Raw genomic sequence first — 26,068 nt, forward strand, 5'->3', positions numbered from 1 at the left:
CCCCCCCGCACAAACACTCAGGATACTGTTACCAGAAGGTAACAGCATGGATCCTGGGAAGACAAGAACACCAGCCCTTAGCTTCCATGTGTATGTTTTAAGCCATATGAGAGCCAAGAACACGCATGTTCTTACCCAGCTCATAGTAGGTGCTCAGTAAGCTCTTGAAGACAAATCTGACCCAGTTACCAGGGGCCACGCCCTTAGATGTGGCTCTGAAGGGTCTGGCCCATTACCTCCATGCCCTCATCTCCTAGGACTCCTCCTCTTCCTCTCTCTACTCCAGCCACACTGGTACTCAGCCCTGCCAGCCGCGCCCTGCCAGCCACACCCGACCTCAGGACCTTGGAACACTTGCTTCCCTCCGTCTGAACCATTCCTCCTCCCACATGGCTTCCTCCCTCTCCTCCTGAAGATGTGTTCAGATGCACAGATTCACACAAGGACCTCCCTGACCATCCTATGAGATGCAACGCCTCCCGCACAGCCCACACAACACAAATCCTTTGCTGTATTTTTTCCATAGTCTTTATCACTCCATGTATAGAATACACTTTGCCCAGTTCTTGGAAGCACACTTTGGTGGTCTGTAATAAATATAACCGTAAGTAATAATGAGTGAATGAATGTCTTTTAAAGAGCTGCATCTTTATTTATTTATTTATCTATCATATATTTATTTGGCTGTGCTGGGTCTTATTTGTGGCACACAGGATCTTTAGCTGTAGAATCTAGAATCTTTAGCTGTGTGGAATCTAGTTCCCTGACCAGGGATCGAACCCTAGCCCCCTGCATTGGGAGCTCCGAGTCTTAGCCAGTGGACCACCAGGGAAGTCCCAAGAACTACATCTTTAGAAGCATGTTGCTGGTTGTGTAAGAATATCCTCTCTCGTCCGACTCTGTGCGACCCCATAGACAAGCCCACCAGGCTCCCCTGTCCCTGGGATTCTCCAGGCAAGAACACTGGAGTGGGTTGCCATTTCCTTCTCCAATGCAGGAAAGTGAAGAGTGAAAGGGAAGTTGTTCAGTCGTGTCGGACTCTTAGCGACCCCATGGACTGTAGCCTACCAGGCTCCTCCGTCCATGGGATTTTGCAGGCAAGAGTACTGGAGTGGGGTGCCATTGCCTTCTCTGAATGTATCACTACCACTACAAATAATAGTAATAAAAATAATAATGAAAAGCACAAGACTCAAGAGTGTTGATGAGGACGTGCCCATTCCTGGACAGAAGCAGGAGCCACTTTGCTGGGTGTCAAGCCCTGGTCTAAGCATTTGGTGTGAACTTCCAGAAATGCACTGGTCTCAAATGCCCCTTGGTCATGAATGGTGACTCGAGTTAGGGTGGTCATCTCATCTGGGTCATCTGGAACTTTCCCAGTTTTCACATTCAAGGTGCCAAGTCCCAGGAACCTCCTCAGTTAGGCACATCCAGATAGTCGGTCCCCCTAATCCACTTTCACAGCTCCATTTATCTATTTAATATTTTGCATTTAAATTTACATCCTAGGGAAATGCTTTTAAAGCTGCCAGACACCTCCAGCTGAAAGAACATTTTTCAAAGGATAAAAAAAAATCTTAAGAGGCTGAGTAGTTGCGTAAAACTTCAAAAGAAGAACCAGTTTAGACATCTTTGTTTGTTCTCTTCAATTTAACTATGATTTTATCATTTGTAGTCAGTTTGATTCTTTTGTGATTCAGTGATGACGGGCATTTATCCTTCTGGTTTTTTTGGTAAAGTTCTTGTGAATACAAATAGACCCATTTGCTGAGCTAAGAAGATCGTTTCTATTTTCTGTGTTCTCCTATGAAACTGCCAAAGAAGCCAAGTTTTTTTTTGGTTTTTTTTTTTCAGCTTTACTGTTTAAACATGTGAATCAACCTTTTTTTTTTTTTTCTTTACCACCATCATTTACTTGTCTTTCTCTTTCAAACAAGCTGATCTGTTTTCCAGGAGTTTCCAAGTAATTAAACCCAATTAAAACCATTAAATTCTTTCTTTTAATGACAACTTTATTATTAAAAGCTAACCACAAGGAGGAGATTTAACTGGCAAAGCCCTCCATTGTGTGTTAATCCGTCCCTAACCTCTGGCTGACACTTCCAAGAGATAAACCCCACAGAATAGCGAGGCTGGTTTAATGAATAGCTTTAATTAATACTTTTCTTCCTTGTGGCAGAGTAATTATTTGTTCAGCTTGTAAACAGCTACTTGGCAGTGTTTTTTTTAAGGCCCAGTTGGCTTGTATGGCGTGATGACTCTGGTTGATTTTGTGTGTTTGTGCGTTTGGTTTTCTTTTTTCTTTAAAAGGGAGAGGGAGAGCACTGTGTTCCAGAATCGGTGCAAAAGCATGTTGACCCCAAGTTGGGGGCGTCAGGGTAATCTACACAAGAGAAAAGCCAGGCGAACACACGTGGCAGGCTGCCTGAATTTGTGAACTGTCTCCAAGGTAGGCAAGGCTGCCCTTTGCAGAAGTCTGCAAGCCCAGACAGGGTGCCCGCCAAGACACAAGCTTGGCCTGTGGCGGTCTGGGTGCTGGGATGAGAAGGAAAAGGCCAAGATCACAAAACGCCAAACCAAGCTTCTTCTCCATGTCTCCCCTGATGGCCCCTTCAGGTGGCACCCAAGAAAGAGACGGCCCAGTGCAAGCGTTGGGTGTGGCCAGTGAGGCCCCGGAGAAGGTAACTCTGTGATAAGGATGACAGACCCTCTGCGCTTGCTCCCAACTCAGTATCCACTAAAGAGCTTTACATACATCAGCTCGTTTACTCTCATCCTTTAGGAGTAGATGCTCTGGTTACCCACATGTGCAGGCCAGGAGATGGGCACAGCGACTTCTGGCAGTCACTGACCTCCTAGTAAGAAGGACAGAGCCCGAGTCTGCAGACTGGGGCCTGGCTGCAGTGGTGACGCCGAACAACTGGGCCACGTGGCCTTTTGAAACAGAACGGCACTTACACTCAGCTGGTTGGGAGATCGAAGAATTTTTTAACTTGTCACTTATTTAGAAAGCTAGTTTCATTGATAAGGTTGTCCACTCTAGAATTACAGAGTTAATTGACTAAGATCCAAGCCTTTCATTAATTTTAAAGGAATTAGAGCAGCGGTTCCCCACTTGAGGGTACTTTGGCCTCCCGGGCGCTTGACTGGAGACATTTTTGGTTTTCACAACTGGATGAGGGGGATACTCCTGGCACCTAGTGGATAGAGGCCAGCGATGTTGCTGAACAGCCTACCATGGACAGTACAGCCCCAGCAAAGAATGATCTGGCTCCAAGGGTCAACAGTGCCGAGGCTGATTTATCAAGAGCTCCCTGATTTATCAAGAGCTCCAGTTTTTCACTCCAGAGGTATTCTGTAAACACACAAAAGCAGGTTCATGCACCCACCTATCGGTCTCCTAAAGAACTAGCCCAAACTTCTTCTTTTAAAGTAATTAAGAGTTCCTTGGTGGTCTAGTGGTTAGGATACAGCACTTTCACTGCCATGGCCTGAGTTCAGTGCCTGATTGAAGAACTGAGATCCTACAAGACAGGGGTCCCCCACCTCCAGCGTCTAATGCCTGACGATCTGAGGCGGAGCTGATGTCATAATAAGTGTAATGTGCTTGAATCATCCTGAAACCATCCCCCCACCACCCCAGTCCATGAAAAAATTGTCTTCCACAAAACGATCCCTGGTGCCCAAAAGGTTGGGGACCACTGCCACGAGACACGAAGTGTGACCCAAAAAAATAAGAATAAAGTAGTTGACTAAGGAAGTCTCTTAGTGAATTTGACTGTTAACCATGCCGCTAGCTTTCAGAAACACATCTAAGGAGCTGAGTTCTCACAGGAATATTAGCTGTGAGCTTGCTAATTAACAAGTAATTAGCAAGATCACATCCCGAACTCACAAACATCTACCTCTGCTGGTTATACACGTTTCCTTAAGAAAATGCCTTGTGAGGAGCTTGAAGTAGGGTTAACTAACTCCATCACCTAAGAAGCTTCAGGGTAAGAGAAGAGTTTGGAAATCTCCGGATGCCTCTTTAGACCTGCTTCCCGCTGGGAGCACTCAGAGATGCCTTTGGAGTGGGAAGTCCAGGAAGGCTTACACCTGGGGCTGGGTCCACTTAGACCGGAAGTGGTTTAACCTGTAGGATGTCGGCATAGGAGCATCTTGGAGGAAAGACCGTGGCTGCCCCCGCTTCATGTTGAAGGACTGACTGGCGTTTCACCTGAGACCCCTGTGATGAGGGTGAAAGAGACTGCCCCTGGAAGCTGCCGTCCTTTGATCCCCGTGAGAACAAGATAACGTGCATACGGGAGTTGTGTTTTTCATTGTTTGGTTGGTTTTTTTCTGAAAATTACTTTTGGAAGCATTGCATTTGGTAACATTCACGGATCTAGAGAGGCCCTGAATTGGTTACCAGGATGGGCCTTCCCCCGGCTCATCTCTCTTTGACACATACAATGACATCCTAAAAAGTTATGGGCTGCTCATAAATCAGGGGTTGGGGCGGAAGGCTGGGGAGCCAAGAGAGGATTCAGAGTCCTTCAAGGCCAGCTCAAGAGATGTGACTTCCAATCTCAGCCAAAGCGTCTGGTTCCTGAAGAGCCATTCCTGGCTTGGGGAGTGGGGAGCGGGGGACAGCTAAGTGAGGGATTTACTGGGTAACTTTTTTTTTCCACATCACGTCTGGGAAATGAGAGGCACAAATGCTCAGGGGCAATGAAGGGAGATCCTTCCCCAGCACGTGGTCTCTCCTTTTATCCACTCTGAAGCCCAGCAGTTATTAAAAAGGAAAGCTAGCCTGAGACTGAGAAAAGGATCAGGCTGATTTTTGCATGGCAACCACCTGTCATTTCTCTTAACTTTGGAAGTGTAATTTAATTAAATGGGTCCCTTGTTCATTAATGGAGAAGGAAATGGCAACCCACTCCAGTATGCTTGCCTGGAAAATTCCATGGACTGAGGCGGCTGGTAGGCTACCAGGTAGCCAGGGTCCATGGGGTCGCAAAGAGTTGGACACGACTGAGCGACTTCACTTCACTTGTTCATTAAAAGTAGACCTCAACAGTTTTAAATCAGACATTTACCAAAAAAAAAAAAAAAATTCTGGTGGTAATATGACTGTAGCTTCTTTTTCTTAATAAAGCACTTGTTAATAGTTCCTGTGAAGACATACTCCGTGAGTAAAATGGATAAGATTTTGGTTTCTTCGGTAATCCTGTATCGAAAGTGTGTGGGGTCCGGCTGCTTGCCAATCCAAAAACAGGCCACGTTGATGGAAAGGAAAGTTAGCTTTATTTCAGATACTGGCAGCTCAGAGGGAGGGTGGCGGACGTCTGTCCAAAGGCCAACTCCCCACCACCACCACTGGCAACCAATGGGCAAGAGCTTTTATAGAAGTCTTGGGGGCGGGGGGGCTACATGCAGAAACAGCACAGTCATCTCTGACAGTCATCTTCAGATGGGTCATCAGTGGTCTGACCAGTGTCATCTTGATTGTTTTAGGTCCAGTTAATCCTCAATTCCAGGGTCCATTTGTTTCCATTTCTTTGTGGCCAGTTTTCAGAATCGCGGTAGCTCATGTCCTGGGTACAGTCTGGTCATCATGTAGCTAACTTCTCCACCTGCTATTTTAGTATCTATAAGACAACTCACAGGATTTGGCTCAGCATACTATCTACAGCCCTTGAGAAAGAACTAAAGGTCCTTGACTATGCTTAACGACTACATTATTATTATTATTCAGGCTCCTTTGACTGTGTTCCTGTTTGCACACTTCCCACTTCTTGGACTCAACTTATTCTTTAAAGTTTTCCGCCAACCAAAGGCAGGCAGAGGCCTGATAGTGGGGGGAGGTGGGCAGAAGGCACAAGGACCAGAGGGATCTGCTCCGCTTCAGTCCTGGGTTTGAATCCCAGCTCTGTCGCTTTGAATCTCCTCCTCACTTTGAATCTCATTTAATCTGTAAACTAGGGACAAGATATTTTGAGGAGGAAGTGTGCTAATATACAAAAGACTTACACACACTTAAATATTTATTTTTAAAAATACTTAACCGAGCATCTGCCTCGTACCCGGTCCAGGTTCGAGTTACATAGCAGTAGCTCTCAGAGAGCTTGTGTTCTGGTTGAGAGAGAAGCATCAGAAATCATAAGATCTTTCCAGATAATGGTAAATGCTGTTAAAAACTGAAACAGCGTAATGAGATGCCACATGAGTGGAGGGTCAGCACCCAGGTTACTTCAGGCGGGATGATCAGAGAAGGTCTTTCTGGTATTGAAAGTGGGAACTGAATGTTACAAAGGGGCCGGCCAGGAAAGCATCTGGGGAAAGGAAATTCCAGGCAGTGAGAACAGCCAGTGCAAAGGCCCTGAGGCAGTATCGAGTTGGCAAGCTCACAGAGCAGACCAGTGGGTTAGAGTGCAAAAGTGAAGGATGCTGGCATTATTCAGAGGGCCAGAGGATGCTGATGGGTTTTAAAAGAGGAGGGACAGTTCTGGTTTTTGTTTTAAAAAGACCGATCTTGCTGCTGTGTGGACAACAGCTTTGGAGGTGAGTGGAAGCTAGCTAGCCGTATATAGCCCAGTATACAAATGTGCTTGCTTTCAGCCTCCCTCACCGTCTCCCTCTCTCAGTGATGATCTAAAGGCCCCTTGGGAATAAAGTAAAAACATGAGTTACAGGCTAGGCTCAGATAATTAGAAACAGGTTTTTTTATAACAAGAGTGTCCAGCAATGAAATGGGAAAGTTACGTGGGATGTGTGACAATTTTTCATTACAAATGACTGTCCTGTGTCCCTGGCACCCTCTAATGTGTATTTCCCAACATCACCAAGCAGTTAATTCAGTTCTGACTCTGTCTTCCTGAAGACAGCGTCCGGGTTAATCCCACTTGCTAAGGGCTCAGTCCCACAAGACCGCCCCCACTTCATGCCAGTTGCACATCTACATTGTTACCTGTGCTGCTGACCAACTGGCTATAAATTAGAGGTTCCATGACCCCCTCCTTGGGTTCAACTAATGTGCTGGAGCTCACAGCACTGAAAGAAACACTTACATACAGGGACTAGTTTATGACAAAGGATATCATGAAGGATACGGATGAACAGCCATGTGGCGTACATAAGGAGGGTCCAGAAGGGTCCCCAGCACAGGAGCACCCACATGCAACTGGGGTGTGCCACCTTCCCAACACGTGGATACGTTCATCACCCCAGGGAAAGTTGCTCAGTCATGTCTGACTCTTTGTGACCCCATGGACTGTAGCCCGCCAGGCTCCTCTGTCGGTGGGATTCTCCAGGCAAGAATACTGGAGTGGGTTGCCATTTCCTTCTCCCAGTATTATATTAGTTTCAGGTATGAAACATAACGAGTCTGTATTTTTATAGATTTCATAGCATAAAAAGGTTTTATAGTATGGTTGACTGTGTTCTCTGTGCTGTCCATCACATCCCCGTGACTTACGTGTTTTACAGCTGGTAGCGTGTACCTCTCAATCCTCTTCAGCTGTTCTGCCCACCCCTCTCTCCTCAGGCAACCACTTGTTTGTTCTCTGTATCTATGAGTCTGTTTTCATTTTATGTTGGTTTGTTTTGGTGTTTTGATTCCACATACAAGTGAAAACAAACAGTATTTGTCTTTCTCAGTCCAGCTTATTTCACTGAGCAAAATATCCTCCAGCTCCATCCGTGTTGTCAGAATGGCAAGATTTCCTTCTTTTTCACGGCCGGGTAACATTCCGTTGTATGTACACACCATATCGTCTTTATCCACTCAACTGCTGATGGGCACTTAGGCTGCTTCCATATCTCGGCTATTAAAAATTCCAAGGGCTTTAGGAGTTCTGTGCCAGAAACAGGGACAAAACCCAAATATATATTTTGTACTATAAATCACAATATCAACCCTCCCCAAATGCCACTTCCCCCCAGTTATGACAAGGAAAAGTGTTGCCCAAACTTGCAAACTGCTCTCTAGGGGGAGATGCCACCTTTGCTGAGAACCTCTGCCTTAAAACAGGCTTCTCTGGTGGCTCAGCAGTAAAGAATCCGCCTGCAATGCAGGAGCCACAGGAGACACGGGTTCGATCCCAGGGTCAGGAAGATCCTCTGGAGAAGGAAATAGCAACCCACTCCAGTATTCTTGCCTGAAAAGTCCCATAGACAAAGGAGCCTTGTGGGCTGCAGTCCATGGGGTCACGAAGAGTCAGACATGACTTAGTGACTAAACAACTGCCTTAAAACATGGTATATGAGATCACACACCCAAAAGAGCAGCATTTTGTCATTTTTTTTTTCATTGCATGCTGTGTGTTAGGCAGACAAATGGGCCCCCAAAAGGTGTTCAGGTCCCAGTCTCCAGAATCTGTGAATGTTACCTTGTATGGCCAAAGAGACTTAACAGGTGTGATTAATGTTATCACAGAGTCCTCAGAAGAGGGAGGCAGGAGGTGAGAGTCGATGGCAGGAACTGGCTGCGGTGAAGGAGCCGATGCCAAGGAATGCACTGGCCTCTGGAAGCTGAAAAAGGCAAGGAAACTGATTCGCCTTTGAAAGCTCCCGAAGGAACACCTTGACTTAATTTTTTAATTTATGTTATTTATTTCTGGCCGCACTGGATCTTCGGTGCTGCACGGGCTTTTCTCTAATCGCAGAGAGCGGGGGCTACTCTTTGGTTGTGACGCATGGGTGTCATTGTTGCAGAGCACAGGCTCTAAGCTTCAGTAGCAGCAGCACAGGGGCTCAGCAGTTGTGGCACACAGGCTTAGTTGCTCCATGGTACGTGAAATCTTCCCGGACCAGGGATCGAACCCCTGTCCACTGCTTTGGCAGGCAGATTCCTATCCACTGGGCCACCAGGGAAGTCTGAAACACCTTGATTTTAGATTTCTAATGTCTAGAACTCTGTAAGAGGACAAACTTTTGTTGTTTCAAGCCACTGAATTTGTGGTGATCTGTTACAGCATCCACAAGAAACTAACATACATGCTCATCTTTGTGTTTAACTTTCTGCGATGGTGAGTGGAACAGGTTTGCCATCTGCAGTTGTGAGGACAAGTTTCTTTCTGAACTGTGTTTGTTTTAAAAAAAAATGTGCAGGAAGGGTAGCTCAATTAAAGGAAAATCCTAAGTTAACACAGCTGCTCTGCAGTGTGTGAAACTTGCAAAGGTGTTACAAGAATGGCCGTGGTTTAGCAAATACCAGGTCAAACTACTGCACGGGAATTTCTAAGTGGGGAAAGCGTTCTGATGGAAGGTTGTGGACTCTGATGCCTTTTTGCTAATTTGCCTGTGCTAATAATATACCCAAGCACCAGGAGGAAATCATATCGCACTCATTATCCTACGGGAGCCCTAGAAAGGAGTCACTTGCTTATATTCATGTGAGGAAACTGAGACCCAGGGAGGGTGAACATCTGATCCAAGGTCATGTCCCTGGGGAATGGCAGTCCTGGGATTTGAAGCCAGGTCCTGCTGACTCTGCAGTTAATGTTCTCGGTCACTTTGCTTCAGGAAGCTTCTTGCCTGTGGCCACTTTCACGCATACCTGGTGAATGGTGGAGGCAATCTGTGGTGCTCATTGGAGGAAAGCACTTGCTCCATTAGGCAATGCTTGTATAAAAAAGAGACTGTGGCCCTAAGACCAGAAAATAAAACAGGCCCTTCCGTGCACTTGCCTTCACAACACTTTAGGGTTGAGGGAGTAAGAGGTGCCATCAGTCTTCTGAAGTGCTGCCTGGAAAGGCTCAGTTATTCCTAAGATGTGCAGAAGCACTTGAACTTGCCTGTGGTCATTGCCACTCTGACTGAAATATACCTGTTTGGGTGCAGACACAGGGAAGCTGTGAGCAGAGTCAAGAATCTTTCAATTGCATGCAACAGAAACAGCACACATTAGTTTAAGACAAAATGGAAAATGTATTCGTGTAACCAGAATATCCAGAAGTAGATTTTAGAAACAGTGGGATCTGATCCCCCAATATTTTCGTATGAATTTGCATATGATGATGTACTTTGATGTTTCGTCATCTATTCTACTGCTGCTGCTAAGTCGCTTCAGTCGTGTCCGACTCTGTGCAACCCCACAGATGGCAGCCCACCAGGCTCCCCCGTCCCTGGGATTTGCCAGGCAAGAACACTGGATTGTCATCTATTCTAGAGATTGGTAAATTTTTCCCTGGTGGCATAATAAATATTTTAGGCTTTAGGCTAGGCTCTGCAGGAGCGATCAACGCTGCCATTATAGCCCGAAAGCAGCCACAAACGATGAGCAAACAAGTGGGCGTGGCTGTGTTCCAGTAAAACTTTATAAAAATTGACAGCCGTAGTTTAGTAACCCCTAGATTCTCTTATCGGAGAAGGCAATGGCAACCCACTCCAGTACTCTTGCCTGGAAAATCCCATGGACAGAGGGGCCTGGTGGGCTGCAGTCCATGGGGTCGCTAGGAGTCGGACACTGAGTGACTTCACTTTATTTTTTCACTTTCATGCATTGGAGAAGGAAATGACAACCCACTCCAGTGTTCTTGCCTGGAGAATCCCAGGGACGGGGGAGCCTGGTGGACTGCCGTCTATGGGGTCGCACAGAGTCGGACACGACTGAAGCGACTTAGCAGCAGCAGATTCTCTTATATTTCTTTTATTCTTTTTTTGTCTTTTTTAAGCTGGTCATTTTTAAAGTAAACATTCACTAAAAGGATGACGACCTGCTGCTGCTGCAGCCCACCAGGCTCCCCCGTCCCTAGGATTCTCCAGGCAAGAATACTGGAGTGGGTTGCCATTTCCTTGTCCAATGCATGAAAGTGAAAAGTCAAAGTGAAGTCGCTCAGTCGTGTCCGACTCGGCGACCTCATAGACTGCAGCCTACCAGGCTCCTCCGTCCATGGGATTTTCCAGACAAGAGTACTGGAGTGGGGTACCATTGCCTTCTCCCGGATGACAACCTACTCTTTGAAAAACTCGTTTAATCTTTGTATTAATAACAATTTTATGAGTTGATTAACCCCATTTTACAGATGAAAAACTGAGGCACACAGAGGTTAAGTAACTTGTACAAAGTCATCTAGTGGTAAGAGGTGGAACTAGCCTTGAACATAATAAGCAGTCTGGCTCAGAACCCGCACTCTTAACCTACTACAAAACACTCAGTAATGACTGGCTATTATTATTATCCAGCCAGCTGTAAAAAAAAAAAAAAAAAAAAGACCACACTTATAAGTTAATTTCAAGATGAATTTGGGGGTGTGCCTTTCTTTTCTTCAAAGTGTTGTGATGCTGAATAGTGTGGCTCTCACCTCTTTAAATTATAAACGGAATTAAATGATGAATTAAACCATCTACTACAAAAGCGTTATGTGCTTAAAATAGAAAACTTGGAAAATTCAATAAAGGAAATTCTCTTTTGGACGAACAGAGCTGTGATTCATTACATACGACTTTTTGGTTCAAAACTTGGACTCCTTCAGAAATGAAAATGGTTTCCTCCTAATCCACAGGGATTGGGCAGAAGACCTCTTAGAATACGGCTTAAATCGGAGAGCTTAGATATTTGGGAGTGATGAAGGCACTTGACAGAAAACAATTGCCGTCATCTAAATTAACATCTAAATTAACCCCGAAGAATTTTTTGCATTCAGATTTTGAAACCTCCAGGAATCCACATGCCATTTTCCTCCTTCAAGTTTGTTTGATATTCGATTAATTTCGTTTTAGGAAAAGACTTTCTGTTTTAAGGCTCTTACCCTCTCCGCCCGCATCCAGGAAATACAGCCATACGTCACAAGATAACTTACTGATCCACAAGGCAGATCTTTGAGGGGCCCATATGGTGAACACCCCCACCATCTTCCTCTAATTAAGAGAACCTCACCAAGAATGCGTGATAATTAGGTTACAGCTGCATCCAGACCCACAGCGTCTGCCTCGAGGGGGGTTGTTGTGCTTGGAGCGTCCTCATCAGCCTCCTAAATGAAAGCGTGCGAAGCCCACCTCGCCGTCATTAAAGCCGAACCCTGACAAATCTGTAGAACATGAGAGCACATTGAAAAAATCTGCAGTCTGATTTGTACCTTCGTGGGGAGAGAACCACCCACAGATTCTTGAGTCAAAGACGACATTCCATCCGCCCGACCCCAACGGCCCCCAGCGCAGTCCTTTCCACAGACAAGTTACAAATCGAAGCCTGTTTTGGAAAAACTCCCTTTTCTCAGTTCTCCATTCTGGTTTAAATTGATTGTTTCTTAAGCACAATCTGTTTCTTGCTGTTACTTAAGAAATTAACCACCGATTTTTTTTTTTAATCCAAAGAGTATGTAATGATTAAGAAAATGGTTTTCATGTGAGATGGTATTTTCATAAAGCACATCTTTCGTAGGGTACCATCTGATTCGGGATATTCCTGCTGGGTTTACAGAAACACGAGGAAGCACACTGGGATGTTTTGACAATAACCAGCGCTTGCAGAGTGCCTGATATCCCGGACCCTGGGCTGGGGGTTACACGTGTGCTGTTTCATTTAGTCCTTTTATTAGTTGGAAAAACATGGTGCAAAGACTCCATATTTTAGGCTTTCTTTGGGAGGAGTGCTAGTTCAGGTGGGCTTCCTCCCTCTCCAAGCTACACGGGGTGAATTAAGCTAACAAACCAGGATGGTGTGTTTATAGAGCATGTCAGGGATGCATTCAGAGGGCAGCATGAGATGAAACCCCTGTCACCCTGTCCTCACATTAATTCATGCTCAGCCTCCACCAATTTTTGTTTCTTCATTTCTCAGTCTTTACAACCCTGAAAAAAGCATTTTCTACTTGGATACAGTGGTCTGGCCCGGAGTAACACTGTGTGTCACTTAACTACAGGGACAGTTGCGCTTTTCTTGGGCTGTTCTAGACTTTTCCACCTCAGCAGAACTAGTTTTTATCAAGTATCTTCAAAAGAGGTTCCCACTACACAGTTTAAAATCATCTAATAGACAGCATGCAAGCAGATTTTAGAAAAAACTGAAATAAGAGAATGCTTAGGGAGTAGTTAGGTATTCTAAAAGTTCTCCTCAGAAACCTTTGGGTGTCTTGAAGTTTTTGTTTCAGTTTTTAATAATCCCAGAAATGTTTGAATCTCTTCTCTTTAAAAAAAAGAAATTGAGAATATTCTAGATAAGGCTAAAGTTCACTTTGATCATCACTTCTAATTCCTCTCTCCCCTCCACTCTGCTTTCCAAAGGTAATTACTGTTCTGATTATGGATATATAGCTTTGCAGATATTTACAGATATATAAGGGCCCATGGAAAATATGTAGTAACATTTTATATGTCTCCAATAAATGGTAATAACATGCAGTATATAACTCTCTGATATGTACTTTCAGTCAATATTTTTTTGATGTGTCCATGTTAACAACTGGAGATCTGGTTCATTTGTTTCCATTGAATTTAGTTTCCCATTGTACGAATATTCTACATTTTATTTCTCTAATCTCTTTAGTGGACAGCTAAATAGTTTTCAGTCATTTGCAGTTTACAAACAACTCTGTAATGAGCATCTTTTTACACATCCCTTGTTCACATATATGGATTTTTCTCTAGGGTAGTATTTACTCTGGTCTTCCCTGGGGGCTCGGACGGTAAAGAACCCGCCTGCAATAAGGGAGACCTGGGTTCGATCCCTGGGTTGGGAAGATCCCCTGGAGAAGGAAATGGCAACTGCCCATACTCCAGAACTCTTGCCTGGAAAACCCCCATGGACAGAGGAACCTGGCGGGCTGGAGTCCATGGGGTCACAAAGAGTCGGACACGACTGAGTGACTAAGCGCGCAGTGTACACTGGAGGGTAACGTTGCTTGCCGAGGTTTCCCTTTCTGGCGGCACTAGGCCTTCACTGCTGCACGGGCTCTCTCCAGTTGCGGCGCTCGGGCTTCTCACTGCGGTGGCGTCTCTCGTTGTCGAGCTTGGGCTCTGGTGCCCGCGGGCTCAGTGGCTGTCACACACAGGCTTAGCTGCCCCATAGCATAGGGAGTCTTCCTGGACCAGGGATCAGACCCGTGTCCTCTGCTTTGCCAGCTGGATTCTTAACCACTGGACTACCAGGAAAGCCCCTCCTTTTGTTTTTAGTTTTCTTTGAATCCAAGAAATATATGCGTAGAGTTTAAAACTCATGTCTTCTCCAAAGGAAGGGATTATGAAACGCAGCGAGCAGTCCCCAGTGATTTCCCCCCAACCCCACCCTGTTTTTTCACCCAGAGGCAACAACTCTCAACTCTTCTTGATTCTTTGGGTATTTACCTTCAAATTTCGAAGTAACCTGCTTCTTTACCCACTGCATGATTTTTTTCTGTTTTCGGCAGGATCTCTGGCTTCCCAAACTACAATGTAAGGCTTTAGCTCTCTCTTCTCACCCACCCTTGCCTCTCACACACATGTAGACTTTGTTTCCACACCCTCCCAATATCAGTAAGTCATCATTTCAGCTTTATTGATGTAGAGGATTCGGCTTCTTATAACCATGCAAACACTTGTCACAGGTAAGCCATTTTTGTCTACAGTAATTGCTTTTCCTGTTTTGTGTGCTGGCCTGAGAGTTGACATTTTTCTGAATAAATCCTTTCAATGGATGAATCTAGGTGGCTGCTGCTTCTTGCTTCCCACTTAGCACATGGAGGGCTGGGCATAGGTGGTTAGGCGTACAGCCTCACTAGGAAAGAATGTGTGCACTCCTGCGGAGGTGAAATGGTTTGGTTTCGAGCAGTATGTGGAAACACCCCCCAAACCTTTCCCCAGGTCACACAGTGATTCCTTACTTGGCTCCATGGAGTTTGTTTTCCCCATTTCCTCTTCGTTTTTCATGGACCACTCTACCCTGCGACTTCCAGCCAGGGCCTGGCGTGCTAAGCTTTGGCTATGGAAGCCCTAATGAGGTGTTTCACCTAATGGCTGTGTTCCTGGGCTTGATTCTTCACAGTTGTGTGTGTGAAGCTGAGATCACCAGCTGCGATTTTCTATTTTTTTAAGGGTCAAGACGGGTTTATGTCATTCATTATTTGTTTTTATAATAGCGGTAATAGAGCCTCCTGGTGAAAAATTCAACTGGGAAAAGAGGTGTATGGAGGTCAAGGCCACCTTTCCTCCTCTCCCAATCCTGGCCGCTCCGAGGCCTCCTCTGAAGCCGAGCTGCCCTGAACCAGATTACCGGCTTCAGATCCCGGCACTCGCTAGCTGTGGCACCTTGAGCAGGGTGCTCTGTGAGCCTCAGTGTTCTCATCTCTGAAATGGGAAGATATTAAGTGCTCACCTCAGAGAGCATTGTGGGGATTAAATGAGTCAATAAATACTTAGAGAGTGGCACAGAGAAAGCACCTAACAGATATTAACGAGGACTGTTACTAAGTGTTGTCTCTCCTTATAGATCAGTGGTCCTTAACCTTGACTGCACATTGAAATCAGGTGGGGAGCTTAAACTTTTCTCGTGCCTGGATCCCACCCGCAGCCATTGTGATTTTATTGATTTGTAAATGCTCCTCACGCCAACAAAGTGTGCGGCCAGGGCTGAGAACCATTATGACTATATTTCCCACGTGTATGCTCTATATTTTCCACGTGTATCAGTTGGAATCAGTGAGGTTATGCTGCAGCAACAGACATGCCCCGAATCTCACCTGTTTCTTATTTATGGTACATGCCCGTTGTGGTCTGTTGTAGCTCTGACACTCATCAGCTTTATTCTGGAACCCAAGCTGACGAGTCACTTGTAGCTGGAACATTTAGCCTTGTGAAGTGGGAAGAGAGCATGGCAAACCATATACTAGCTCTTAAAGCTTCCAACCAGAAGTGGAAAAAAAAGGGAGGGGGGAGAGTTAGTCGCTCAGTTGTGTCTGACTCTTTGAAATCCCATGGACTGGGATCCCACAAAGCTCCTCTGTCCATGGAATTCTCCAGGCAAGAATACTGGAGTGGTTATCCATTCCCTTCTCTAGGGGATCTTCCTGACCCAGGGATCGAACTTGGGTCTCCTGCACTGCAGGCAGATTCTTTACCGTCCCAGCCACCGGAGAAGGCCCTTCCAACCAGAAGTGAAACATATCTTCTGCTGACATTTCGTTGGCCAAAGCAAGTCACATGGTCACCGTTGAGTTCCACAGGGAACCTCTAAATCAGGGGTCAGCAGCCTTTGTCTTCAGGGGGCCAGATAGTCAGCACTTTAGGATCAGGAAGGATCTGTCACAACTACTCACCTCAGCCTTCAAAGCCCAAAAGCAACCATATACAACACACTCTCCAAAAATGTAAAAATCGCTCAACTTGTGAGCCATTCAGAACAGACAGCAGGCCAGATCTGACCTGCGGGCTGTAGTTTGCCAGCGCCTGGCATGTATCCTCTCCCTACAGGGAGAAGCTTTTCAGGAAGGGACCCCAAATATGGATGAAGAGTAATGCAATCTACACATTATGTGTGTAGGAACGAGAGGGCGAGAGAATGGACCCTTTTATTGTTCACTGTGTTTTACACAGTAATTGCATGCATGCTAAGTTGCTTCAGTCGTGTCTGACTGTTTGTGACCCTAAGGACCGTAGACCGCCAGGCTCCTCTGTCCATGGGATTCTCCAGGCAAGAATACTGGGGTGGTTTGCCATGCCTGCCTCCAGGGAATCTTCCCAACCTAGGGACCCAACCAGCGTCTCTTATGTCTCCTGCATTGGCAGGCGGGTTCTTTACCACCTGGGATGCCCTTTACACAGTGTACTGTGATACAATTTGCTCTTGTTCCTTAATACTGTGTTTCTGGATGATTCTTTCATGTCAAGAGTTCTAGCATGACTCCCTTTTTTTAATGGCTGCCTAGTTTTCCCTGGTATGGATGTACTACATTGGGTTTTGTTTGTGTTTTTATAGTTAATCCTCTCTTGTTAGATAACAGTGGTTTTTTTTAAACATCTGGAGCAGGAAGGCAGCGTCATAGACTGATCAGTATAGAGAACCAAGATCCCAAGTCTGCCAGTAGTTTATACATGGTTTATACTGCTCTCCCTGAAATGTCTTGTTTTCCAAGAGGTTCTCTTTTCCTCCAGCCATTTGTGGTTCTTGCAACACTGAACACACGTGCCATTCCAGAGGCATTTGGGGGGCAGATTTAAACACTGATGAGGATAAATAGAAATGATGAAAAGGTAGACGTGAAATCCCAGAAGCTGTGCAACATTATCACCCTGAGCCCACCTGGACACACATTTTAGGCCGTGTGGGAGCCACAGAGATGAAGACAGACCACAAGCACCGTTCACAGGTGGGACCGGAGGAGGGCAGGCTGAGATGGCACCAACTCCACTTGCACGCTCTTCTCCTCTTCTTCCTAACAGGACACCACGGCGTCCGTGCGCATTGGCCTCATGATGGAGGAAATGATCTTCAACCTCGCAGACACACATCTGTTCTTCAATGACCTGGAGGTTTGGAATTGTTTGATTACTTGTTTCATTCCATAGGTGCTTTATTTAATCACCTGCATCTGGTTTGGGGGCGGAGACACTGCCTTTTCGTTTTCCCTTTTTTCTTTTTCATTTGGAGGCTAGAAACTTTTGCTTGCAACCCCCAAGAAGGCATAGGACTGTGGCCAGCCACAGCTTATTGGAAACACACTCGACCGGATTCCCTCTGCGGTTAATGGGCTTTTCTCTCTGCTCTAGCGGTGATGTCCACTGGCAGTTTTACTAATCCAATCAAAGCTGTGTAGTTTCTTCCTCCTGAAATTTACTATTTAATAAAGTTTATTAAGGCAAATTAGTATGGATCCTCCTGGGTCAGGAATAATTAGCAGCGGGCCAGGATGGAAGCTTTTAAAAACAATTTACATTCCCCTGAAAACATGTTTTACAAAGAGAAAGGGGAGGGGGAGCATGCTGATTTAAAGTATCAGCTCCTGTGCCCTTAAGCAAGGAGCAAGGGAGATGGGAGAAGGGGGAGAGCAGCTTCAGGAATAAATTTAATTCATTTGTTTATACACTGCCTGTGTCCGAAAGATTGGGGAAAAATCTCAAATAGAAAACATATTTAAGATAGATCTACTAAAGCAAACACAAAGGAACAGAAAGCCACGTAATGAATAAGGCTGAAGCATTGTACAAAAATAAAAATCTGGCTTGGGTTAATGACAGCAATTCAGAGTCTGTCTGTGAGCTTCCTGGTAGCAAAAGCAAGAAAGGAAATAAAATGCACTACCTTCCCCTAATGAAAAAGCAAACGGCTTTCTCCAAGGTAAGGAAAGGTTGTCTGATAAGAGAATTAACATGGGAATCTTCTAGATTTGTAAATTATATTCTCATTATTGGCTTAACAGATAGAAAAATAAAGGCAACCTAAAATATAACTGCTTATGAAAGAACAATTCTATTTATCCTGGTAGGAATATTTTTTCCTAGAATCTGAAAAATCCCTGGGGACTCCACTGCGAAATAGAAACATCAAGGCTATAAATTTCAAATCTGTCCTGGCCAGCCTGGAGCATTGCCAGTATTTATCATCAGGAAAGGATACAGGGTTTCCTTTCTGTTCTGCTGTCCTAGAGTTCCAGAGGGAAAATGCTTGGTGAAATGATCGGTCTTGTGTTCTGTCCAGTCTCGACAAGCCATTTGGCCCTCAGTCCTCACGTCTGTGAAATGGGATTGATGCCCTCTGTCCAGCCTCTTTTTTAAGAGAGGATTGAGATAGAAACTTGCTGAGGAAGAAAGAGAGCTTTGGAGTAGTGGAAAATGCCAGTAGCATCAAAGCCCAAAACTATCTCTTTCACCAAAAGCAACATGCAAGCTCTCTTTACTAAGGCCTCTCATATCTTGGAGGGGGAAAAAAAGAGAGAGAAAGAGCTTAAATCTTTAAATTGAAAAAAAAAAAACATGGCAATTGAATTCGGCAAGTATTATGGAGCCTAATGTAGTAAAGACTCCACTGATCACACATAGCAAAACCCAAGTCGCTTTAGCAAAAAATGAAAACTATTGGCCCTTGTAGTTGAAAAGTCCAGGGTAGATTTAGTTTTTCCCTATATCCTGCTTAGAATATTACTTATATGAGAGCAGAGACCATGTCTGTCTGATTCACCTTAAATCCCTGGAGACCAGGCAATAAACAGCCAAACAAATATGTAAACAAGAATGCCTGTGAGAGTGAAAAGGATGTGAAGAAAATAAAACAAATCAGGTGTGATAGTGAGGGAACAGTTTGTAGTAACAGCATTTTCGTTCTCGAGGGAGTCAGGGAAGGTGTCTCAAGGACATGGCATTTGAGCCAAGGCCTGAATGATGGCAGGGGTCAGCCAGGTAGAGATGAAAGGAGATGGGGTCAGCAGGTGCAAAGGCCCTGAGGTGAGAACTAGTGTGATGTCTTCTAGGTTCTGCGAGAAGGCCACGTGACTGCAGTGAGTGAGTGAGAGCAGAGAGAGATGAGTCTAGAGAGGTAGGCGTGAGCCAGACACAAGCCATAAACATCAGGGTTTATTCTGAGTGCTGTGGACAGCCATGGGGCGGGGGAGCATGAAACAGGAAGAGCCACCTGACCTGGCTTATGTGTCACAATGACCACTCTGGCTGCTGCATGGAGAACAGGCAATAGGAGTGGGAGGGGAGAGACTGGGGGACTAACATAGAGGTACCTCCAAGCAAAAGAAGAAAAACGGGTTGGATTGAGATGGGAAGAAGATGTGCACTTAGGGATGGTGGTAAAGCTAAGAGGCCTTGCTCACAGGTTGGACAAGGGGGATGAGGGAGAGTGAGGAGGCAAGAGAGACTCCTGGACTCAGCCTGACCTGGGTGATGGTGCTGTTCTCTCTGTGATGGGCAACACAGGGGAGGTGAAGAATCCATCCCTCTGTCAAGTGCACCTGGGGTCTGAGATGTCTGGGACACTCCAGCGATGACACCAAGTGTGTGTTAGTCGCTCAGTCGTGTCCCACTCTTTGTGACCCCCATGGACTGTAGCCCGCCAGGGTCCTCTGTCCATGGGGATTCTCCAGGCAAGAACACTGGAGTGGGTAGCCATTCCCTTTGCCAGGGGATCTTCCCAACCCAGAGATCGAACCTGGTCTCCCACACTGCAGGCAGATTCTTTACCATCTGAGCCACCAGGGAAGCCCGATGATACCAAACTGTGAGGCAAATACATAAGCGTTTGAAGCTCTTATGCAATAGAAAGGCAGATACACAGTAGGGGCTTTGTCCACCTTGGTTGAAACTGAGACTCAGAGCCAGGTATTTTGAGGGGACCGTTGTATGTGAGTTCAAGCCCGTATCTTCAGACCCTTGCTCCCTCTGCTATTCCTCACTGGCCCCAAAGTCAAAGTCGCACCTCTTAGAAAACCATCTTAATTACCAGCTGGAGCTACTCAGGGAAGACAGTTTGTTTTTATTCTCTACACTTTTTTTTTTTTCCAAAATGTCCCCAATGCCAGAAGCCCCAAGGGCACCTCGGCAGAATTGAAACCACGTTCCTCGATGGAGAAGTTAAGACTCACACAAGTGAAAACATACTGCTTGCTGGTGCCGAGGAGCCCCTGTCAAAATCTGAAGAGCAGCCTCGTGGAGCTCTGCAGAGAGGCTGTTCCGGGCTGGGCAGAGGCGAGCTGTCTACGGAGCCCAGTGCAAGGCCTGGCTCCTGGGCCGATGGTTAGATGATGGCATTTAAGGAGCAAAGTCTGATCCCTTTTTCTGAGCCTGCAGTGCTGTCTGTAAATTAGGTGGTCGGCTTCCACAAGCAGCAGTGATTTATGGAGAATTTAGCGTTCGCCAGGCCCTACTCTTAAGTGCTGTGAATTCAGTGGCCAAAAAAAAAAAAAGCACAGCAAGATCCCCCACCTTGGACGCACTGACCTTCCAGTTGGGGAAACAGACCATAAATAACTGAATATAAAATGTCAGATGAAATGCTCCAAAGAGAGCCTAGCAAAGTCAAAGGAGATGGACCCAGGGGGTATTTTACTTGGTATAACCAGATAAGACTTCTCTGACATTGGAGCAGAGACCTGAAGGAGGTGAAAGAGAGAATCATGTGGGTATCTAAGCAAAGAGTGTGCCAGACAGAGAAAACAGCAGTGCAAAGGCCCTGGGGCATGGCCAAAGTTGGCAAGTTCCAGGAGCAGGGAGGAGAGGCCAGAGCAGGAAGGATTTGGGGGAGGGGAAGACAGATCATATGGCCCATGGTAAAGTTCCAGATAACATTCTGAGTGACCAGAAGCCACTGGACGATTTTGAGCGGGGGAGCAAAATGACCTGACTCGTGGTTCAGAGGCGCCCCCTGGCTGCTGGGTGGAGAAGACCAAAGAGGGAAATGGTGGAAGCAAGTGTTTTGCATTAAATCTGATTCTGGGCCTCAAGGGTAAAAGGGCTCCTGGGGCGGGGGAGGGGAGGGTGGAATCCACGGAGGAAGAACTGGTCAGAGACAAAGTAGGTGCCAAGTTCAGCTTTCCCTCTGGACATTTGGGATGCGCATCCTGAGTTCAGGGCAAGCACCTGCTCATCAGCTCAGTCTGCCTTTGACTCCTGGCCCCACCATCTCCTGGGCTGTGTGACCTGAGTGAGTCACTGCATCTCTCTGAATCTCAGTTTTCTCATCTGTTAAAGGGGTAGCTGAAAAGTCCCTACCTTCCAGGGTTATCGTGATGATGGGAGATGTATGGAAGCAGTCAGCACAGAGCCTGCTCCCGTGTACATGTCCAGCAGATGGGGCTCCCATCCCAGATGGGATGACACGAGAATGGGGTAACTTGGTACAGGGGCAAACTGATTAATAATTGTTAGATGCATTGTGTGATGAGCTAGAAAATGCAACTAGCTTACCCAATCCCTGATTTTACCATAATTCGGTAACAATACTTATAATACAGAGATATGGCAAAGAAAAGACAGTGGTGGCTGACCTGGACCTCCGTTGACAGCCAATTGCTGGAATCTGGGCAAAAGTCTTGACAATTACCTGGCCAGTTTGCCTTTGTGCTAGAACTGCTTCTTTTGAAGGAAAATCCAGGGCAGAGGACCCTCACCTGAAATGCCAGCGGGGCTGCGGGGCGAGGGTGGAGGCTCGATTGAATTCACACGCCGACAGCTCCGGAGCGGTCAAGCCTCCGAGGCTCACTGAACTGCGCGTGCGCTCCCGCCACGCCGGGGCGGGACCCAGTCCTGCGTCCCAGTGACTGCAGGCGCTGGGGGGCAAGCCCTCTGGGCTTTGATTTCAGGGCTCAGTGCACCGCAGGGGTGGCGATGCCGATCACCCGCGTGGCCCCGAGGTGAGTGGGGCAGGGCAGATTCAGGCAAGAGACAGCCAGCCCTCGCTTTCCCCACCTTCCCTGCTCTCAGGTGTCAAGTGGAGGAGAGTGAGTGTCGAAATGGGAGGAAAGAGTGGGTTATCACACGAAAGGGAAGAATTTTTGACTTCTAGCAGGCGGAGCCAGAGAGGCCACATAACCCAGCACTTCGGACGGCCTTGTGCAATGAGGAACCATTCCACCCAAAATGCCAGGGGCACCCCGTTGAGAAATGCTATGCGGAGCCCTTGTATTTGCATATCACCTAGTCAACTCTACCGTATTTACGAATTACCTAGCATTCAGCACGATCCAGGCTTCATGTAACTTACTTGAAAAAAAATATTTTTTGTTGTTAAAATTACTTTTTTTTCTTACTAATTTTTTGGGGGAGGGTGGGTATGACTAGCACATTATGCCAGTGATATCATTGGTGATATTGCTTAGAATGAAACTAAGGTTTTATTTATTGTTTGTTTGTTTTATTGAAGTATAGTTGATTTGCAATGTTGTGTTAGTTTCTGGTGTACAGCAAAGTGATCCAGTTATATACCTATATTATTTCATATTCTTTTCTAAGTGCTTTGTTACAGGATATTGAATATAGTTCCCTGTGCTAAATATAAATCCTTATTGTTTATTTTATATATGGTGTTGTATATCTGGTCATCCCAAACTCCCTTTCCGCTTTGGTGACCGTAAGTTTGTTTCTTATATCTGTCTGTTTCTGTTTTGTAAATAAGTTCATTTGTATCATAGTTTAGATTCCACATGTAAGTGATATCATATGTTATTTGTCTTTCTCTGACTTCACTATATGATAATCTCTAGGTCCACTCATGTTACTGCAGATGACGTTAGTAAATTCTTTTTCGTGGCTGAGTAATATTCCATTGTGTGTATGTACCACATCTTCTTTATCCATTCCTCTGTTGATGAACACTGGGTTGCTTCCGTGTCTTGGCTATTGTAAATAGTGCTGCAATGAACACGGGGTGTATGTGTCTTTTTGAATTAGGAGTTTTTTCCCAACACCTGCCTAGGAGTGGAATTGCTGGATCATATGGTAACTCAATTGTTCGTTTTTTAAAGGACCTCCATCTGGTTCTTCATAGTGGCTACACCAATTTATGTTCTCACCACCAGTGTAGGAGGTTTTCTCCAAACCCTCTCCTGCATTTGTTATTTGTGGACTTTTTAATGGCAGCCCACTCCAGTACTCTTGCCTGGAAAATCCCATGGGCAGAAGATCCTGGTGGGCTGCAGTCCATGGGGTCGCTAAGAGTCGGACACAACTGAGCGACTTAACTTTCACTTTTCACTTTCATGCATTGGAGAAGGAAATGGCAACCCACTCCAGTGTTCTTGCCTGGAGAATCCCAGGGACGGGGGAGCCTGGTGGGCTGCCGTCTGTGGGGTCGCACAGAGTCGGACACGACTGAAGTGACTTAGCCGTAGCCGTAATGATGGCCATTCTGACTGGTGTAAGGTGACCTCATTACAGTTGAGATTTGCATTTCTCTGGTAATTAGAAGCCAATTTTTTAAACATTTAAACAGGAGAGTTGACTGAAAGAGGTGTGATAAGAGTGCACCACAAGTCGTCGTAGTGAATACTGTTTGAGAAATTGTTTCAGTGACATCAGTTCTGTTTCAGTAATTTAAATCTCTCTGTGATAGAAAACGTGTCTCTTATGGAAGGTCACAGTCAAAACACTTCAAAGCCAGTATTCTAGAGCAGGGCTGTCCAGTAGAATTTTCTGAGCAGTCAGTGTTCTGTTCTGCACTGTCCAGCACAGTAGCCACTGGCTACCTGAGGTTGCTGAGCACTTGAAATGTGGCTAGTGTGACTGAGGCCCTGGATTTTTCATTGTATTTAAGTAATTTTAATGTAATAAGCCACGTGTAGCTGATGGTCATATTGGACAGGACAGAACATTTACCTCACTGTACTCATTGTTAGGCTTCCATGGTGGCTCAGTGGTTAAGAATCTGCCTGCCAAGCAGGAGATGAAGGTTTGATCCCGGGGAAGGGAAGAGCCCCTGGAGTAGGAAATGGCAACCCACTCTAGTAGTTTTGCCTGGAAAATCCTATGAACAGAGGGGCCTATCGGGCTATAGTCCATGGGGTTGCAAAGAGTTAGGCGCGACTTAGTGACTTAAATAACAACTCATCGTAGGAAGTTCTATGAGACAGTGCAGCTCTGGAGCCCTAAATTTGTAAGACATGACCTACATTTTCAGTTAGGTTGGTGATGATAATAGTAATAACAAGAACAGTAATCACAGTTGGCATTTTCTGAGCACTTACCAGGTACCAGGCACTGTTCTAAGTAGTTTATAGGTATTAACTTGTTTAATCCTGGTTATTATTATCCCCACTGTCTCAGTCTGCCCTAGTTGCCATAACAAAACACCACAGACTATATGGCTTACACAACAGAAATAAATTAGGGACTTCCCTGGTGGCTCAGATGGTAAAGAATTTGCCTGCAATGCAGGAGACCCAAGTTCACTCCCTGGGTCAGGAAGATCCCCTGGAGAAGGGAATGGCAACCCACTCCAGTGTTCTTGCCTGGAGAATCCCATGGACGGAGGAGCCTGGCAGGGTACAGTCCTGGGGTCACACAGAGTCAGACACGACTGAGCAACTAACAGTTCTAGAGGCCAGAAGTCCCAGATTAAGAGGCTGGCAAATGTGGTCTCCAGTGAAAGTTCTTTTCCTGGCTTGTAGAGATCACCTTCTCGCTGTCTCCATGTGACCTTTCCTCGATGTGTGTACAGGAGAGAGAGAGAAAAAAAAAAAGAGAGTGTGTGTGTGTGTGTGCTAGCCAGTTTTGAGTCTCTTCTTGACTATTATGAGCACATGTGCTCAGTTGCTAAGTCATGCCTGACTCTTTGCAACCCCACGGACTACAGCACGCCAGGCTTCTCTGTCCATGGAATTTCCCAGGCAAGGATACTGGCATGGGTTGCCATTTCATTCTCCAGGGGATCTTCTTGACCCAGGGATCGAACCTGTGTCTCCTGCCTTGGCAGGTGGATTCTTTACCCTTGAGCCACCAGGGAAGCCCAAATGAACACACTAATCCTATCAGATCAGAGTCCCACCCTTACAACCTAACATTAATGACTTCCTTAGATGCCCCCTCTCCAAACAGAGCCACACTGAGGGTTCACACTTCCACACATGAATTCGGGGAGGACACAAACATTCAGTCCATAACATCTATTTTACAAATGAAGAGACTGAGGTACAGAAGGGTTAAGCGAACAATCCAAAGTCACACAGTTGGCAGAGGCCGTCTTCAGACCCAGGCAGCTGGCTCTGGAGCCCTTCCACGCATCGGCTGTGCTGTGCGGTCTCTCCCAGGAGAGATTGCCATCTGGCTAAGAGCAGAGATTCCCAGTGGGAAATCTCGACTTGCACAGGGCTGTAGACAGCAGGTTCTGAGGGAAAGGGGGAGCAGGGAGGATAGATGTGCCAGGAAGCCTGGAGAAGGACTGACAGCAAGAAAATAAATTCCTGGTGCACGTGAAGAAAGTGAAGATGAGAAACTCCTCTGTGAATTAGCACAGCATCTTCACATTGTATATATAAAGGTCACACAGATAACAGCAGCCTAAACCACACTACAGTACTAGAGCACCCTCCCTCCCCCCGACCCCCGCAACAGGAACAAAGCAATAAACAGAGAATCTAAATGCATTTCTATAAAGCAGAACATGGACAGAGGCTGGAGCTGAGTAGGAGGCACTGGTGGGAATAATAAATGCAATCACAGTGACAGCTGACATGTCCTG

At 45.9% G+C, this 26,068-nt stretch overlaps 1 protein-coding gene across 1 annotated transcript in view; it reads left to right on the forward strand.

The window, feature by feature from the left end:
- EYA2 (EYA transcriptional coactivator and phosphatase 2) overlaps positions 1–26,068 on the forward strand; it is a 178,067-nt gene that overhangs the window by 118,530 nt on the left and 33,469 nt on the right. Inside the window, exon 9 of the mRNA XM_010835055.1 lies at positions 17,338–17,427. Within this exon, the coding sequence (XP_010833357.1) occupies positions 17,338–17,427 (90 nt within the window). The remainder of the gene's footprint in view (positions 1–17,337; positions 17,428–26,068) is intronic.

The sequence above is a fragment of the Bison bison genome, unplaced genomic scaffold, assembly GCF_000754665.1.
Source record: "Bison bison bison isolate TAMUID 2011002044 unplaced genomic scaffold, Bison_UMD1.0 scf7180017864038, whole genome shotgun sequence".
Taxonomy (NCBI): domain Eukaryota; kingdom Metazoa; phylum Chordata; class Mammalia; order Artiodactyla; family Bovidae; genus Bison; species Bison bison.